The sequence below is a fragment of the Tachypleus tridentatus genome, chromosome 1 (assembly GCF_004210375.1).
Source record: "Tachypleus tridentatus isolate NWPU-2018 chromosome 1, ASM421037v1, whole genome shotgun sequence".
Taxonomy (NCBI): domain Eukaryota; kingdom Metazoa; phylum Arthropoda; class Merostomata; order Xiphosura; family Limulidae; genus Tachypleus; species Tachypleus tridentatus.
Window position 1 is genome coordinate 166,934,079 of NC_134825.1, and position 18,391 is coordinate 166,952,469.

Consider the following 18,391-nt stretch of genomic DNA (forward strand, 5'->3'; position numbering starts at 1 on the left):
CTTGAATGTTGAACTCAAATATTTTAATGGTTCTTAATGACATTTATTGTTCTATAGTTTGTCTAAAGATGTTCAAAATTTAAAAAAACGAAACCACTGTACTGTCACCATCTTTAGAAACCTTTTTTAAATATGTTTGGTTATTCCCGAGTGCTTTGCAGGAAAGCAGACAAATAGTGTAATATTTGTAATGGTTTTACTCTTTGCAACGTACAAATAAATTTATAAATTTTCACGTGTAGCTTGTTATTCCAAAGGTTTTGCGTTGTATCTGCTAGAGTCTGATTATAGGCATCAAATAATAATACTTAAACATTTTTAATTCATTAGATAAGGGAAAGTGTTCAGTTTGCTATGTGTGTGTGTGTATAATAAACACGTATATGAAAGAAATTTAAAATTGCTTGTGGCGTCATCTACCTGCTGCTGTTGAATAGAAAATACATTACACGAGTATTCATCGGATAATCAATGTATGTTTTTTAATTTTTTTTTTTTACATTTGAGGTATTGAAGTAACACTACTAGTAGTAGTGTAGGAACCGTAGAGCAATTGTTTCCTCTAAGTTTATATAGAGGGAGGAAGTTGGAGTGGCAGCGATGGTCTTCTTGAGGAGGGAAATTCCTGTGAGGTCTAAAAACAACAACGAAGTTTCTTTTAGAGATGCCAAATATTCATTCACAAAACTTTAAAATTAAATAAAAAACAAAGATATTTATTTTAAAGATGCTAAGTATTAATTAACGAAACTTTTAAAATAAAATTTAAAAATAACAAAACGAACATATATGTTATCACTAGTCAGTAAATAAACATAACCTTCACTTGAAAATAATATCTAAATATTTTAGGTTCGTGGAAAACCATTTTCCTCTTGCAAATAAGATGTTCGTACGTCGCTGAATAGTTACCCAACCCCATTCATCAATTTTCTATTGAAAGTCGAATGGATTGTTACACTCGATTAAAATACGGTGGTGGTTTAAGATTTTAGGTGCTTCTTATATTACAATAATTATCCTTAATATATACTGAGTATGGTCAGATGTGATTAAATTGGAGTTGTGCAGTTTTTGTTTAATGCAAATAAAGTGCAACTTGACAATACAGTAATGGAACGTTCTGTTACATGATAGATGCTGCTGAAACATACTGGTGTTATGGAGTCAATGCCAAAAGGAAACTGGTGAGATACGGGCTTGTAACGCCATCGGAAAATTAACTAAAAAAAAAGTCAAAATACCTAAGTAGTTTAATAGAAGGGAAACATTAGTAAATCAAGTGTGAGTAAAGAGTGGATATATCACTACCTGAAGTAACTGTCAGTACGATGCAAACAAAAAAATGTTGAATCATATTTTGATCACATAAATATTTAAGCAAAGTTATAGCGTGTATGGAGAAATTGTGAATGATTTCCAGTATTCCACACGCGAGGAACGTGAAATTATTAAGAGAAAGGAAAACAAATTCTACTATAGAAGGCGGTGACAACAGGTTTTTAACCGGATGTTACTGGAATACTTTAATTTACCTCAGAAACCAGGCTCTCGCGAAGGAAATTTTGGCTTAAGTGTAGTGGGAGGTATTTAATGGTATTAAAGTTACATTTTTATCATTTCTTAACATCTTTGATTTTAGCTTGTACATAAGCACTGTTAGCCTAAATATTCTTATATTAGTTTCATTGCGGTTTTAACTTTAACGTTAAAAGTCTTCAGATTATGTTTACGTATTTGTCTATATTAAGTTCTCTTCCATGCCGAAAATAATACTTTCCGAATATAGGTGAGAACCAGGAGGTTCACTGTGTTTGCGTGAAATGAGAATTGTAACAACAGCATGTATTTTCTAGTCAGCTGTGGTGGATATGGCCTATTGCCTCGTCAGAGTAGATACAGACGGAACTGGGAGCTAGCTAGACCGATCGATGATGCTTTAGTCGTTCCTGGTTGTCCACGAGGTCTTCAGCTCGCAAGGGCTCGTCTTTTCATTTCTTCCGTGACAAAAACTGCCTTGTAACTTCTAAGTAAACGTAACGACCTGTGCAAGATAAGTTTCATATCGTTGAACATAAAAATATAAGTGGTATCATACATTATACTAAGTTCATAAAAGCACCAACAACTTAGATAACATTATGAAAGATATGTAAACTATTTAACAAGTGCCCCTATTATTTTATTTATTACCAACGAAAAAAGCGAAATATCTAATTTAAGAACATTTTTCAGAAATGTTTATATACAGAACGTTCAAGATTTAGTTTTAGTCTCGGCATTTTTTCCAAGTCCAGATATGCGTGCAGAGAGTACAAGTTAGTTTTTATTTCGTTTGTATGTGAGTTCCGTCGTAGTGTTGTTATATATATATATATATTAGTGTGGACAACTCCTGGAATATAGGAAATTTCGCTCCGGTTGTAGCTTTGCCACTGTAAAACCTGTTTGGTTGTTAATACATGTTATATTAGACAAAGCGAAGGAGTGGAACATAATATTGAGATTTTTATTCGCTCTGTACTAACCTATATTAAATTATGTATGAATAAAATTGTGGCACTGAACTTAATATATTACACGACGTAAACAGCGTATTAACTGTATAATGATTATATTACACATTTATTCTCATCAAAGGTGAAATTGAAAGTATAATTTGGATGTATGCTGATTATTCTTAAATAGGTGAAACCGCTGTTCACGTCATAGGGGGGCAGCGAATCAAAGACTTTATTAGGCCTCTACGTCATAAATTATACTTGCAGTTTTATTTTTGGTGAAAATAAAAATATAGCATTCTCATTCAATAAGTGGAGTAGAATATTTTGTTCCGACTGTACTTTTTAAAGTTTTTATTGTTACTCTACGTTGGTGCTGACATCTAGCGAAGACGTGGTGCAATTTTACCCTATCTTTCTTTGTAAACATCATGTGTAGAAGAGATACTGGTCTAAATCAAACTCGTATATAATAAGTAAAATCCGTTTCATCTTTTTTAGTGTTTCCTTTTTCAGTGGCCTCGTGATTTACCTCTTTTATGGTTTCCGGGTCTGACGTGATCTAGTGATTAGCGAGCTCGGACTAATCAATTTCAGGATTCATGTTTCGCAGTCCGTTTCTACAAAAACGCGCTGAGGTCATAGATGTATTATATGAGTGGCGGTAAAAAAAAAGTTGGTTTGTTTGTTTTTTATTTTCGCGCAAAGCTACTCGAGGGCTATCTGCGCTAGCCGTCCCTCATTTAGTAGTGTAAGACTAGAGGGAAGGCAGCTAGTCATCACCATCCACCGCCAACTCTTGGGCTACTCTTTCACCAACGAATAGTGGGACTGATTGTCACATTATAACGCTTCCACGGCTGAAAGGGAGAGCATATTTGGTGCGACCGAGATTCGAATTCGTAACCCTCGGATTACGAGTCGAACGCCTAAACACACTTGGCCATACCGGGTCCAAAAAGGTTGGTAGTGAGTTTTATTATGTAGAAACTTTCCCATCAGTTTAACCGCGCAGGTGACGATTTAGGTAGGTTTGCGCGAAAAATATGTTAAATCAAATTGGATTGGACTTTATTATCTGTACTAAATATCATTAAGCGTATAATACTACCAGAAGATATAATATTAAAATAATTGTACTAACATTGGGTGGGTGCCCCGGTGTAGCACACATACATATAACAAATTTAAAATTAAAATATAAGGTACAATATAATTAAAGATAATTAGCATAAGTACTCGCACCCCCATGCTCCACTGCGAAGTTTAAAGGCTTTCGTGATTCACAGAGGTTACAGCGTACCACTAGAGCTCCTGTATCATCTCCAGTTATTTCTGTAGCTACCCCACGTGGTCCATGCTCGAAGACAAACCCCGTATGTATGCCTCGTTTAGCCCAACCAGCTTATAAGTGGGGGCGGAAATACAAAATCCGATATCGGATTCGGGTTTAGTGGTCTAGAAAACCTATTATTGTATTCTCATCATGTGACATTCTGGTCGTAACTATCTCCTTGAACTATGCCACTCGGAATTAGCCTGCCAAGTTGGGATCTGCAAGCTTCAAAACTGTGGGACGGTTTGTTTGTTTTTTAATTTCGCACTAAGCTACTTGAGGGCTATCTGTGCTAGCCGTCCCTAATTTAGCAGTGTAAGACTAGAGGGAAGGCAGCTAGTCATCACCACCCACCGCCAACTCTTGGGCTACTCTTTTACCAACGAATAGTGGGATTGACCGTCCATTATAACGCCCCCACGGCTGAAAGGGCGAGCATGTTTGGCGCGACGGGGATGCGAACCCGCGACCCTCAGATTACGAGTCGCACGCCTTAACACGCTTGGCCATGCCGGGCCCTGTGGGACGCGTTCGTGGACAAATAAACAAATTCGCAAACACAACGTGAATTAATATAGCACATTGTATAATTACAAGGGATCACGAATCTAACTAGGCCTAATGTTCACTGTTTAGTATTAATAACTTACCAGCTTTTACTCATTAAGATTAACAGGGATTAAGAGCAAAAACGAAGTTTTGAGTTTGTGAACAGAAACAGGAATTCTGTTGAAACTTTACTGTTTGTCCAGTTAGCACTGGGTTTGACTGTTAATCACGCTATTTAAATAGCCTGACACCGTTTTTCAACTCTTTCATAATATACTCAATTCGTACACAAACTACGATAACATTTTAGGTTTAGCGTAATAGCATGTTGCGAGTGTCACGTCATTAAACACTCACTTTAACAATGACATCTGTTGTTCAAACATGTAAAATAATAATTAATAAATAATAGCGACTTACAAAACAAAGTAAAATTTTTCAAAATTTCGTCGCGGTTACCAGTTTGTAAATTAGGGCTCAGCCTTAAGTTTTGTTTATTTGTCTTTTATTATCTCATTTGAAGTATGCAGTCTACAATGATATTTATCTCCATAAAACTAATATTTTTATATTGAAAATTCCTCAAAGTGTATACATTACTTGGAAAAACAAAAATATGCGTTAAAAAGTATTACGAGTTGACTATATCCAAATATTGTCAGGTGTGGGACTGTTAAAACTACAAACAACTGTGATTTCTGATTATTGTTTAATCCATCCATAAGATTTCATGTTCTGCCAGATCTTCATGTATCGACGGCACTGATATTCTGGTCATCATGTTTTAATCCTTGTAATCTCAGCAGGTGGCAGTGGATACAACTGTTTGTATATGGCTGTGCGAATGTAAACAGGTCCACACAATTGTGACATCGACGTAAAAAGTTAAAGAAAACAAAAAGGGGGCTACTGAATGGCTGTGGTAAGATAATTTTATATTCACAGCTCTACCAATCACTTAGTTGAAGGTATTGCTAAGCAAGTTGTCATTAAAGCCATGGTTTTTTTTTAGTCCTTGGAATTGGTGAAGTATGGGGAGGGGGTGAACTACCACAATATATCGAAATTATTCTTTCATAAGACATCAACAAGAGTCTAATAATAAATAAGGCTGCTTATTCATTTATATTTGTAGGCAGTAACTCGGTTGTTTCAGTGCTATAAGAAATTACCCTGTTACTTCTTTGTTATAGATGTGGATATGAATAGAGCTCTGGCACTTCAGACAAAGGGACATCTATGTCATAAAAAAATATACAAGTTAGGTCAGATAACTGACAGAAAATATTATCGTATTGCATCCGAAACAAGCCGACGAAGCCTCAACCTCTCAAGAGTTATTATTCCTGGCAAGTTTTCTGCGCTGGCTCGTTGCTATAGCAACTGTAAGAACTTTCAGGCAGTTTTATTTTTCTCTTATCATCGTATTCCCTCCTAGGAAAAAAAAAAGAAAAACCATATGATAACAAACTTAAGGTTTACTCTTGAGTTTCTGTTGCTACAGAATGGTAAATTGTAGATAGATACCTGTGTGCCAGGAAAGACTGAAGCCATTGAAGATTTTTTTTTCCTTTTTTTTCACATCCATAGGTGTACAGTTATCAAGATGGTGTCTTCTAAACTTCCAAGTGTCTCTGCCTTTTAATTTAAAGGCCCGGCATGGCCAGGTGGTTAGGGCACTTGACTCGTAAACTGAGGATCTCGGGTTCGAATCCCCATCAAACCAAACATGCTTATTACCCTTTCAGTCGTGGGTGTGTTATAATGTGACTGTCAATCCCATATTCGTTGGTAACAATGTAGCCCAAACTTTGGTGGTGAGTGGTAATGATTAATTGCCTTCCCTCCAATATTGTACTGCAAAAGTAGGAACGGCTAACGCAGATAGCCCTCGTGTAGCTTTGCGCGAAATTCAAAGCAAACAAACAAAGCCTTTTCATACAAGATTTCAACTTTCGGTATAGGAAAGCTTCACTAAAACAACAACAAAAAAGTTTTGAAGATGGTTTACAAGTTGAAGCCTAACACGCTTTATTGTCAAAATATACCAGTAGTATACATTTCTTTCCAAGTATGACAACAGCGGACTTTGTCGTACAAATGTGAAAATGGCAGACTTTGTTGTCTAAATATGACCGTTGTAGATTTTTCTGTTCAAGTACTTTGGAGCAAAACTCTGCACAATATTCCAATAAATTACAGATTTATTGATTTGTATATATAGTATCATACTTTCTGCCGTAGTAGTATAAATCATTATATTCTGAACAAAGTGTTTCCAGTTCTCAGTCTAGAACACTGGTATACCGAATTTCGGTATTGTATGATCTTAAATATTTAACCTCTGCACGAAACCTGTATTTGTAACATTCAACCATTAGTAACTTATGGATCAAATGTTATTAAAAATAAGTGAGAGATAGTACTTCTAGTATACTTGATTTGTAAAGGAACTATTTGAAACTCTGATAAAGAGCGACTGTTACACGAACGTTCGCACCGTTTGTTGCTGGGTTACGTTCTAAGCAAAAACTGGTACGCTGAGTATGCAAGTTACTAAAAAACGAAAATATCAACTTCGATAAAGAAGTAAAAAGAGGAGTACGCACAGTAATTATGTATCTTTACAAAATATAGAATGAATTTAATATTTTGTAAAACCTTTAATTCCGTAATTCGTACACATGCAACGCAACTGACGATATTTTAGAACTGTGCACGATTGAAGTTGTGCTTATATGAGCATTCATTCTACACATTACACTTTACAGAAAGCATCGTTCACTGCTCAGTAAACGTATTGAAAGTCCATGTGTTACACAGTAGATTTTTCTGTGTAACTGTTACCTGGTTAGTCCTACTGTTAAAGTAGAAGGCACTTTTCTTATAGAAATAGTGTGGCACTTACAGAAGACTTCGGCAATATAAATAAAGGGCAGGTGTCACGGTTACAGTTTTATGTACACTACAAAACTAACTGGTCGATTTATTATGACCTATGTACCCTGTCTGAACCACACGTTGTGTTAGGTGATCATAGTAGCATTACAAATGTTCAGGATCAGTACTTTTACAAAGAGTCAAACAGATGCAGATGAAGGTAAAGATGTGACATGGTAAGTGGGTACATGTGTAGCAGGCGTAACAGTAGTCAAGTTTCCTCAGTAGGTTGTTCTAAGATATCGAACTTTCGAGCTTACCAACAATGAATAACATTCCTGCCGCGAGGGGAAGATAGTGGTCGCAGTCACGTAATTACAGAAAGCAGTTAGACACGAATATAATGTCCTGGTGTTGTCAAATGACAGGCATTCATCACATGAGAAGTTACACCTATGTCTAGCGGTACCTTGCAACCAGTGGCAATAGAAGACCATCGCATAAACCACTGGACTCGGTAGCTAACAAGAAAAAACAACACGTTATGTAAATAGTGTAGACATTGGACTAATAAGGACTGGCGAAAGGTGATGTGGTGCTATGGATCACGATTCACTCTTGTTTTGTTTTCACACAGGTAAGAAAAGACCGATTTGGAAAAGTTACAAGAATAACACACTCTTGTGTAGTCCCAGTTTTGCAGCCCTCTTGTGGCGAAATCATGGTTTGGGGGACATTACACAGGTGAGAAAAGGCAGATTTGGAAAAGCTAAAATAATAATATATTCTTGTGTAGTCTCGATTTTTCTGCCCTCTGATGGTGAAATTATGGTTTTGGGCACGTTTTTCCGCAATGTTCTTGGCCCTTGTAGAAGACAGAATTAACGTAGTAGCTAACATCAGCATCAAGTATATCCAGTGATGCTCTGCGTGTAACAGCTACTTCTAAGACAGCAGTGCTTCCGTACACATTGTGTATATATGGTTTGATGAATGTGAGAGAGAGGTCAGGCATCTCCAATGATCGCTGTAATGCCCAGATCCCAATTCAGTTAGCATTAGTGGGATAAACTTGAAAGACGAAGTCACCATTGTCGTCCTCCCCTAACTCTCACCATGAAATACGAACGGTATTGATGACTTAATGGAGAAAAAAAAAATTCCTTGTGACAGCCACCTTCTGGAATGTTGCTGTTTTTATACCACGTGACACCATTAAGATAAAAGATAGCAAGGTCCATTAATAGGTATAGTTCCTAATAAAATGACCAGCCAATATAGATGCGTGTATATGTTAGTGAAAACTATTGAATCTGAGTGACCTGCAGTTCTAACATTTTGTTTCAAGTAGTACACCATTTGGAACTGACTTTTTTGATTTATAAGATTGTAATGTAGTTTCGAATGCCACATAATAAGAACTGAATGCTTAAAATTTATAAGTTATTAATGAACAGAGTTTCACGAATACTGTGCATTTATTTACTGATTTTACTGAAAATTTACACTCAAACTTGGCCCGGCATCGCCAGGTGGGTTAAGGCGTGCGATTCGTAATGTGAGGGTCGCGGGTTCGCAACCCCGTCGCACCAAACATTTTCGCCTTTACAGCCGTGAAGGCGTTATAATGTGACGGTCAATTCCACTATTCGTTGGTAAAAGAGTAACCCAAGAGTTGACGGTGGGTGGTGATGACTAGCTGCCTTCCCTCTAGTATTACACTGCTAAATTAGGGACGGCTAGCGCAGATAGCCCTCGTGTAGCTTTGCGCGAAATTCAAAACCAACAAACAAACACTCGAACTTGAGAACACTCCGTTGTTGCAAGTCTGCATGATACGTTTTTGGCGTCGATAAAATCCGTTATTATTATGAGTAAATATAGCGACGGTTCCTTTCTTTTTGAAATTAAAAAAAAAAAAAAAACTAATAGAAAAAACTTAAAAAAAACAGTAACAGCTTATAATTGATATGGATATAAAAAACACGTAGATCAGTTATATAACCCACAGAAGTTAAGATGGGATATTACTTGTATTTAAAACTGACGATCCATTCTTGCTTGTTGAATCATTCGGTGATTTATGTTAAATTCGTTCACTATGACAGAGGATTAGGGCAATCGACTCGTAATCTGTTCGGTCGTGGGATCGAAACCTGTCACCCTACCTGCTCACCACTTCATTTGTGAATGCGTGGTAAAGAGTAGCCCTGGCTTGTGAGCTGACGGTGGGTGATGTTGGCTGAGCGTCTTTCATGTTTGATCTGTCACCAGTGGCACAGCGGAATGTCTGCGGACTTAAAATTCTATTAAATCGTGCTTCGATACCTGTGTTGGGCAGAGCACACATTGTGTTGCTTTGTGCTTAACTTTCAACAAACAAATTCAAAACTAGGAATGGATAGCTTTGCGCGAAATTTAAACAAACGAAAAAAATTTCGAAACAAAAATAACTTAAGCTATTGTGGAAGCGGACTGAATAAAGGGGCGACACCTGAGAAAACGCACAACACTCGTTTTCGTGTTGCCAGGAGACCACATTTACAATCGATGGGATATAGTAAATACTGTACCGTAAGGCCTCCGATCTTATGAAGTTGTATTCTGTTCTGTTTTAAATATCAGAAACTGTAAAATCACAAACCTAAAATTGGTCGTATATTATTTGTTAGATTTACACATTTGGTGTTTTTTTTTTTAAATAACACGTTGCCAACGAAAATGTACTGTATGAAACCCGTACAACCTCTGGCAAAAACAAACATAGTTGTCAAAGGAAATATTTCTTAGAATCATGGTAAAACGTCATAAAACTGTTATGAATTGCCTGATGTTGAACAGTCTAGACATTTGTGTGAAAACATGTTGAAAATGATTATAGATGAGAGACTGTCGTGTTATTCCATAAGTTTCCCCATAAGACAAAGAGTTAATATTTTGTGACGTGCTTGGATTCGCCTTATCATATACTTGTGTAAAATATTAATATAAGGAAATCTGAAGTGTTGGGTTAGATTTGTAAGATTTTATTTCAGGTTTTGGCTACTAGACGGCAGCACATGTTAGGTTATAAAAACTTTGTGTGAATTCAAATCTTACCGAGTGTTTTATTGATTGGGTGAAGAATTACTAAGTTTTTTTTTTTTTTTTTTTTTTTTTAGTTCAGTGACAATGTGAAAAATACATTTGATATACATAAATTATTTTAATGAGACAATGTTAGCTTCTGGAAACAGTTAGAACTGGCACTTTAGTGTATATTGGTTTATAGGCCTATAAATAAACACGTTATAATGAAAGATCATTAAAATTACTAATATTTCATTAAAATATATATCAGTGTTTCAGCGTCAGCTATGCCGATAAATATATTGGTGATATTTTAAAAATCCGTCTCGAATTAAATAAAGTGAATGTGTTACACTGGTGTATTATTGTAATAAAGTAAATATCATAGAGTGGGTACCATTAGAACGATTCCTAATATGTGATTAATGTGTATTTTCCAAAACAATTTGTTATTTTTAATTCGTGGTTTAGCCATGCCACCAATTGTAAAAACTAATTTCATATATCCTTCAAATCAGTATTACATGGTCCCTCTAGCCACATATAATCCTTGCCAGAAGTTTCGACTTGGCAAAATGCCATGATTTACTCACCTCATGCTTGCGAGCACGAGGTTGATTTTTTTTTCCTTCTGTTAGTTTCGTGTAAGCCACGTGAGTTCCATCTAGTGCTAAACACGCTAATACTGTACCTTTATGCTTGAATTAATATGCTAAGAATGTTCCACAACAAAACACATTGTTTTTTGTTTATACAATGGCACAGTAATATTTTTAGACTTCGTAGCGATAACTTACTCATGCAGTCCGCAGTATTGTTTATTACAAGTTTTAGAGACCAGAGTGAAGTCCTAGTTTTAAATGTGCAAACAAGTAGTAATAGTAATAACGTACATTAACTGGTGTTTACAATTTTATATCGGAAAAGTTGCCCAACTTTATTTCAGTGGCAGAGAAAAGTTATTGTAGAGAGCTGTCAATGTTGTAATATTTAACACATATAAATAGTCCAGAGGTTTAGTTGTTATTACGATTTATACCAACATTAGGGGTACTGTATCTTAAGGTACTAACTAGTCTTTTCATCTGCAGTTTAGCCATCTTACACGTGTCAATTACACACGTGTTTAGTTAGGATTTAATCGTAAAATAGCGACACTCTCAAGCCTAATGTCTAAGTATTGTGCTAACAAGCTCTTATGATTGTGATTGGAGTGTTGTGTAACAAAACCGTTCAAAATTCGTGTAAGGCTGTCTTTACAATGATGGTATTCTTTCCATCTGACCGTGTTAGCTATTCTTTCCCTCGTCGGCGATTCACGAAAAACTTGCCATGAAAAATCAATAACGCATGCGCTCTTCCATTCTTACGACGAGCAACAAAGTAAGGATGGTGAGGGGATAATATCCTCCACCTCAGTTTAGTGTACGTAGATATGACGCCTATTAGTGCTTGTGTATGTAGCGTCTGAGACCTAGAGTTTTTTCTTTCTCTTTTACCAATTATTCTTTCTATATTTTTAATCTCATCCTATCTGTCATTCACACATTGGCTGTGTTTCTTATTGAACTTCCTCCCCGTTACAGAACTTGCTCCAATTTTGAAACTGTGCCCGTTGGTTGAAACCATGTGTTAGAACCTGGAAGAACTGATTGATCAGTATCTAACTCCGCCTTCCGAACCGTGCACGCGCATGTTGTAACAGCAGTGAAACTCGTACATTTATTTAATAGGAAAAAAAAAGAAAAAAGAAACATTTCTCACTTACCATATTGATTTGTTATAGATTAAAAAACGCAGAGAGGTAATTGTTTTTCTTTTTTTTTGTCGATAAAAATCAGTAAAACTGATAAGATACCCAAGATAAATGCTATCTGAATTTGAAGTAAAACTCGTGTGTTAGAGATTATCTTTATATCGAAATATTGTGTTTAGTTATAAAAATGAAGGTCTATTTGCAAACAAGGACTCGGCTGTAAGACTTTGTTGGGACTTCTTAAAATTACTGTTAGTATAAAGAGAGATTTATAGGAGAAAGCGAAATTTTAAAGACACGTGAATTTTTAAAAGTGGTTTGATTTTTGTTATTGCATAACTTTGTAACAAGATTACTTATTCAGGCGAATTGTGCATACGTTGTTGTAATAATTATAAAACAAACTAATCAGCACAGTTGTGTATGTTAAATTCTATACGCTCGTTGATAGCACATTTTGCACCTTCACTGCTAGTTTGTTGAGGATCGCAGTTTTGTCTTATTGCATAGTCCATTAAATTTTTATTAGGCTTAGTTAATACGACGTAACTAACGGAAATAACTTAAGACATCTCGTAAAAACCTTGTAAACACGAGAAATTTATGAAGTTTGAAAATATGTTGAATACTTCTCATATGCACACAAAGAATTAAAGACTACCGTGCCTCAATAATTAACAGATTGTACAAGTGAATCAAGAAGTCCGTCAGATGGCGGTGCTGCATCAAGGCAGCAAGTAGTTTTGTCGACTGTAATTTTAATGTTAAATGCAAATTCATCTTTAACAGTTGTGACAAAAATGCAAAATAAGCGTTGGATTTTCTGCTGGTACTAATAAGGTATTTGTTTATTTTTATCAAAATATTGACAAAAATATACAGTTACAAATGGGTAATTTTATCCATTACAAATATATATAATGAACTTCGGTCCTCAAAAATTAACCTAACCAAAAGTTCGTTGAAAAGTCGAAATTGTGAAATTTCTGTCTTTGCTTGGTCTTCTATTTTAAAACAGTTTGTTTCTCCCGATTTAAAACCGAACGCGAACCCTTGATTAGCGTGCCGGAGTGTGGATCCGCGGTTCCAGTTTCCTTACTATCGGGAAAAACAAAACATTGCGCTCTGCACTTTGGAGCAATGGATTCGTTCATGAGAGCAAAAGCGAAATCCCATTATTTGCTTAGAGTGGTTCGCGAATTAGCGGTGGGTGATGTTGATTAGTTACACTTCCTCTATTCTATAGCTTTAAAATAAAATTGGTAACAGCTAAAGCGGGTATCCTTAGAGTAGATTTGCGTGAAATTCTACAAACCAAAGATTCCTTATTTTAACCTTTTCGCTGCCTTATGCCATATGGCCTGTGATATCATATTTGTTTGTATGCGTGAGGTGTGTCATATGATCTGCTTCATATACTAACCATTTTTCTGCATGCATACAATTCATCCCATGGCAATTCCAAAGTAGTTGTAAGTAGATCACATGACTTTACTGTGGCCTTTTCCACAGACGTTTTTCAATAAATCCTGGAGCCTTCTTCGACATCCAGTGCTTTACATCTAGAGTAACATATGACTTGCCATTAATGATGAGTGATTAAGTTTAGATTTTGAAAGAGGTGGATCTTTATTTTGTAATCCACTGTGTGTAAGCAATGTGGATCACTGTGTGATCCAGGTCAGAAGACTAGGAACACTGGTCATGAACCTTCAAGAGGCGGAACGTAGCCATGATGAATTTGAGATGAGAGAGAGAGAAACAAAAACGCATCATATATATACCTTGATTTGTACAAGAGGTTCCTGTCATTCTTGAAACATCAAAGCAACGAATCTCATAGAAGCCCCCAAGATTTATTCCAAATATTCTTTGAATATTGGATGCTTGTAAAGTGTGTGTTGCATACAAGTATATTAAGCTGTATAAGTTACGGAACTGAAAACAGTAAACTTAAACATGTCACATAAGAATTTTTGAATATTATTCATTAAAAGATAGAATTATATTATAAATTTTTAAACAACCCGTGTCAAAAATACATAGAGAAAACCACAACAAAATGAAAGTTTCACACAAAAATTAATATATATATACAGGGTGTTCGGAAAGCCACTGTGCACTTACATATTTATTAACAGACATGTTTCAATATAGAATACAGGAGGTAATTATGAATGACAATTATAAACAATGTTGAAAGTGACCCCCGTTGGCATCAATACAAGCTTGGATCCTTCTTATTTTGTTTCTAAACACCGCTATCAGTTGCTGGCTTGAAATAATATAATAACATATGATTACAAAACTGCACAGTTATTTTCCGAACACCTTGTGTATATATCGAATAAAGATTAGTTATCTGAAGGGGGGAGGATAATTATTTTCCTATCTGGTACAGTTGTATAATTAGAAGTGCAGTTGATTTTCAAGTTTTGCTTTAAAATATTCCGGTAATGAACATAATATTTTATATAAAGTTGTAAAAAGGTAAATGAATTAGAATTTATGGCAGCGACATTGTTGTAACAAAAGTATTATTATAAAGACAAAATATGGTTCTCTTAAATTCGGCGCGTGTTGTTGTTAATATATGCTAAACAGGTGAAGCTTTGTTGTTATTGCATTCAATGGCCATGTTTAAACAGCAGTGTATGTAATAAATATTACAGTGTCGTGATAACTTTTAAATGTTTTATCTAGGCACTTCAACATATCCACCCACGCAATGTATAAATTTTAATTTGGGAGTGTTAATTCATAAGAATAAACCATAAATAGTGGCGCCATCTAGTGACAATAAAGGGCAACTGTTCCATATAATGTCAAAACGTAATTGTGTTATACGTCAATACAAAGAGTAATAATCAAATATTGATGGTTATTCAGTGCTGCACGAATTTCAACGAAATATACTGACTGTAGAGATGTCTGAAAAATTAAATACGAAGTGCATTTCTTTCTTTTCAGAAACGTAAATCGTAATACAGATGTATAATACATTGTAATGGTTTTATATGATTCCAGAACACAACAGCACCCAGTCCCCTAGGTCAAATGGCACCTAATGAAGGTATACCAGGTGGTACAATGGGACCAGCAGGTTTTTTTCCAGTAAGTAGGAATATATAATGTGTTGTGTATTGTTTCTAAATAACAGGAGATCTCCGTGAACAGATTAAATTTGGCACATAATTAAACGTAAAATCTACGTCCTCTAGTTACAAAATATTTCTATGATATTTAGTGTGAAATTGTTCACATGGAAGTGGGGAGGAGATGTCTATATTTTTTTTTATAAGTGATTTATTTGTCAATCAGTTACGGAAACTAAACAAACTGATTAGAATTTCATTTTAGAAACCAGTAATTAGACGTTAATTACAACATCAAATTTCTTCATCTGTGGTGCCAGACTGATATTGTTTATTTTTAAAAGGTACTTGAAATAGGTGTCACTGCATGTAAACAAATTTTATTACTCCTTTCATTTATTTTGATTTTATTCCATATTTCAGAGAGTTTTGTCTGTTTAAAATCAATGTTTCATTGTAAAACAAAAATTAAAGATTACGTTTAACCTTCTCTGTTCAACCTTTTTTTGGAAGCGAGTTAAAATAATTTGTTTTTAAATCTTGCCTTTTTCGTAGCCTAAACTTATAAGTTAATGAAACAAAAGTTCTGTTGTTATATTTCTGTATGTTATTTCAGTAAAACTACAGTGAAAAAAAAAAAGAAATGCTTTTCTGTAGTGTTTACGATGACATAATTGACAAATTATGTGATAGAGGTCACCACAAACAGTAGTTTCAGTGCCCTCTAGTGAGTACTGATTGTAATACATGATAACATGAAAGTATATTTTTTGAAATAAGGAAGATGCCAGAGTTATTTTGGGTAAGTTACAGATGGGGTTTACATGCAGAAAACTAGACTATCCCGTTATTAACCCCAATTTTGCCACCTGTGCTCCATAAGCACTAATAATACTCCATTAATTTAGAAAATAAACAGAAACACTGTTAAATCTATTTCCTTAGTATTCAGTTGTCCAGAAATGAGTGTTGTTTTTTAACTGCAAAGTTTGGAAAAGTATGGACTAGTGTTGTAAAACATGCTTTAATAAAAGTAAGCATCATTTGCTTCAACACACTTTTGCCAATGTGTAATGATGGTGTTTATGCCTCTCCTGTAGAAATCAGAGTTCCTATGGCCAGTGAACTCCCACAAAGCTTCTTCTGCAGCTGCCTGGTTTAGTTAGTATTTATTGTTTAAAAAGTTGTCAAAATATTTGAAAAAAATGAAAATCTGTATGGGAAAGGTCTGGGGAATAAGGTGGATGAGGCAGAACCTTAATTCCAAATTCATTCAAGTTTTGGAGCATCATCCTTGACAGGTCTTATGATGTTCATTTTGTCCATCTCCAGTCAGCTCATGCAGAACCCACTTATCCAACTGTTTTTTCTTTCCAATTGCACTCAGGTGGTTGATAATGCTTGATTTGCTGGTGCTTAGCTTTTCTGCAACCTCATGTACTGTTGTGTGATGGTTTGTCTCAGTTGCTTCCCTTAATGTGTTTTCATCTAAGGATGGCTTCCTTCCATGACCGTCATGGCCTTCAAGACTTTAATATTATTGTTGAAACTTAAGGAATCAATTTTGAACTGTACATTTAGTAACAGATCCATGGCCGAATGCCTGGTTGATGTTCGTTGTAGTTTTGGTAGCTTTTTTATATGATCGTGAGAATTACGACATTTATTTCTGGACAACCTCATACTTTGTCAATATATTTTAATTAAAAGCTTGTTATATTTTGTCTTTTTTAAAAAAATTCCAGAAATTTGAAGTAATTTGTTTCAAATCCTTCTGTTTGTTTTGACTAATCAGTTTACTTATTACAAAACAAATTAGTTTGAGACAGAAGAAATTCACCTTTGCTCGTAAAATACGTACAATGTTATGTAGCTCGTTGGTGAAATGTAATAATAAATTATTTTAATTGGAGAAGCAAAATATTAGAACCTATGATCTTTGTAAAAAAATGTAATGTTAAATTACCTTGTTAATAAAGAATCATGTTACAACCATTAGATCAGTTTTAAACCATGTTTAAAATGTTATGATAACATTTTCATGACTCATGTTTTCTTTTTGTTTCCATACACTTAGATAAATAACTAACATAACAAAAAACAAGTCAAAGTTTTATAGAACAGTACAAACTGTGGAGGGGACATGTTATCAAATCTTTTGGTCCTTTCAATTTGTATTAAAGTAATGTGCAACAAAATACACCTCAGGGAATCTGGCATTCTTTTGATGTAAATCATTTAATTAATAAGATTCTATAATAGATTTAACTTAAAAGGTAAAAGTGACAATATTTCTCAGTATTCACAAAATTTTTTTTTTTTCTTCAAAAAAAAATTAGTTAATTTTTGCTGAAAATAAATAAGTATTGAAGAAGGCTTAACATTTTACAAATACCTAACTCTTTGGGTTTGTTTTGTGTTTTTAAAAATTAATGACTGAATGATCATTTAAAGGCATAATCAACTTTTATGTCTGATAAAACTGTTTGATGTTGTTTTCAGGAGTGAATAGGTTATTAATGGATACTGGTAATGCCTTAGTATTCAAATCGAAACATATTCTTAGAACTTTTCGGGAGCTTGCAGTCTGTACAGGGACTAGAACATTTTCTTGTACAAAATGTAAATAACAATAAACAGAATAAAACGTGTAAACCAGTGATAGAAAGAGACTAAAAAACTATACTTTTATAGAAGTTTTAATGAGGTACCAACATTAATCGTTTTCTACTAATGTTATATGTTTATGTGTGTAAATTATCTTGCAAAAGCGTTTAATGCAGTAAGAGAATAGAAAATGGTTTCCAGCCAAAACATAAAAAGAAGCTCCATATAAAAGTAGAAAAAAGATTTATATTCTGAAATGGTCCCCAATGAATTGAGTAACTAAATAAAACATTACTGAATCTTAGTTCTTTAAAGCAGGAGGGACCATTACTTCATTTTATTTTTGCTTTATGAGGTCAGGTAGTCTTTTGTTGTTGTTGTGTGAATGGCTGGAAGAAACTGAAAGTCTTATTGCAATTTTGCTGCAAGCAGTAGTACACTACAGTTTGAGTAATGGGGAGTTTACTGTTGAACACTTGGTTAGCATTCAAGATTGGGAAACCCAACTTTGAATCCTGTGAGAGGTAGACTTTAATGTTTCATCTGTCATTAACTTAAAAGTAGATCACACTAACACCATATGATTGAATAAAGCTTC

At 34.7% G+C, this 18,391-nt stretch overlaps 1 protein-coding gene and 1 long non-coding RNA gene across 12 annotated transcripts in view; one reads left to right on the forward strand and one right to left on the reverse strand.

Moving 5' to 3' along the window:
* LOC143229871 (single-stranded DNA-binding protein 3-like) overlaps positions 1-18,391 on the forward strand; it is a 258,681-nt gene that overhangs the window by 119,515 nt on the left and 120,775 nt on the right. For all 11 annotated transcript variants that reach the window (XR_013016106.1, XR_013016118.1, XR_013016107.1 and 8 more), the window contains one exon: positions 15,119-15,205. Coding sequence is in view for 8 of the 11 variants with exons in the window: in XM_076462733.1 (XP_076318848.1) it covers positions 15,119-15,205 (87 nt within the window). In the remaining 3 variants the exon portion in view is untranslated. The remainder of the gene's footprint in view (positions 1-15,118; positions 15,206-18,391) is intronic.
* LOC143229927 (uncharacterized) overlaps positions 458-18,391 on the reverse strand; it is a 58,101-nt gene continuing 40,167 nt past the window's right edge. Inside the window, exon 4 of the long non-coding RNA XR_013016129.1 lies at positions 458-2,044. This is a non-coding gene — a long non-coding RNA (uncharacterized LOC143229927). The remainder of the gene's footprint in view (positions 2,045-18,391) is intronic.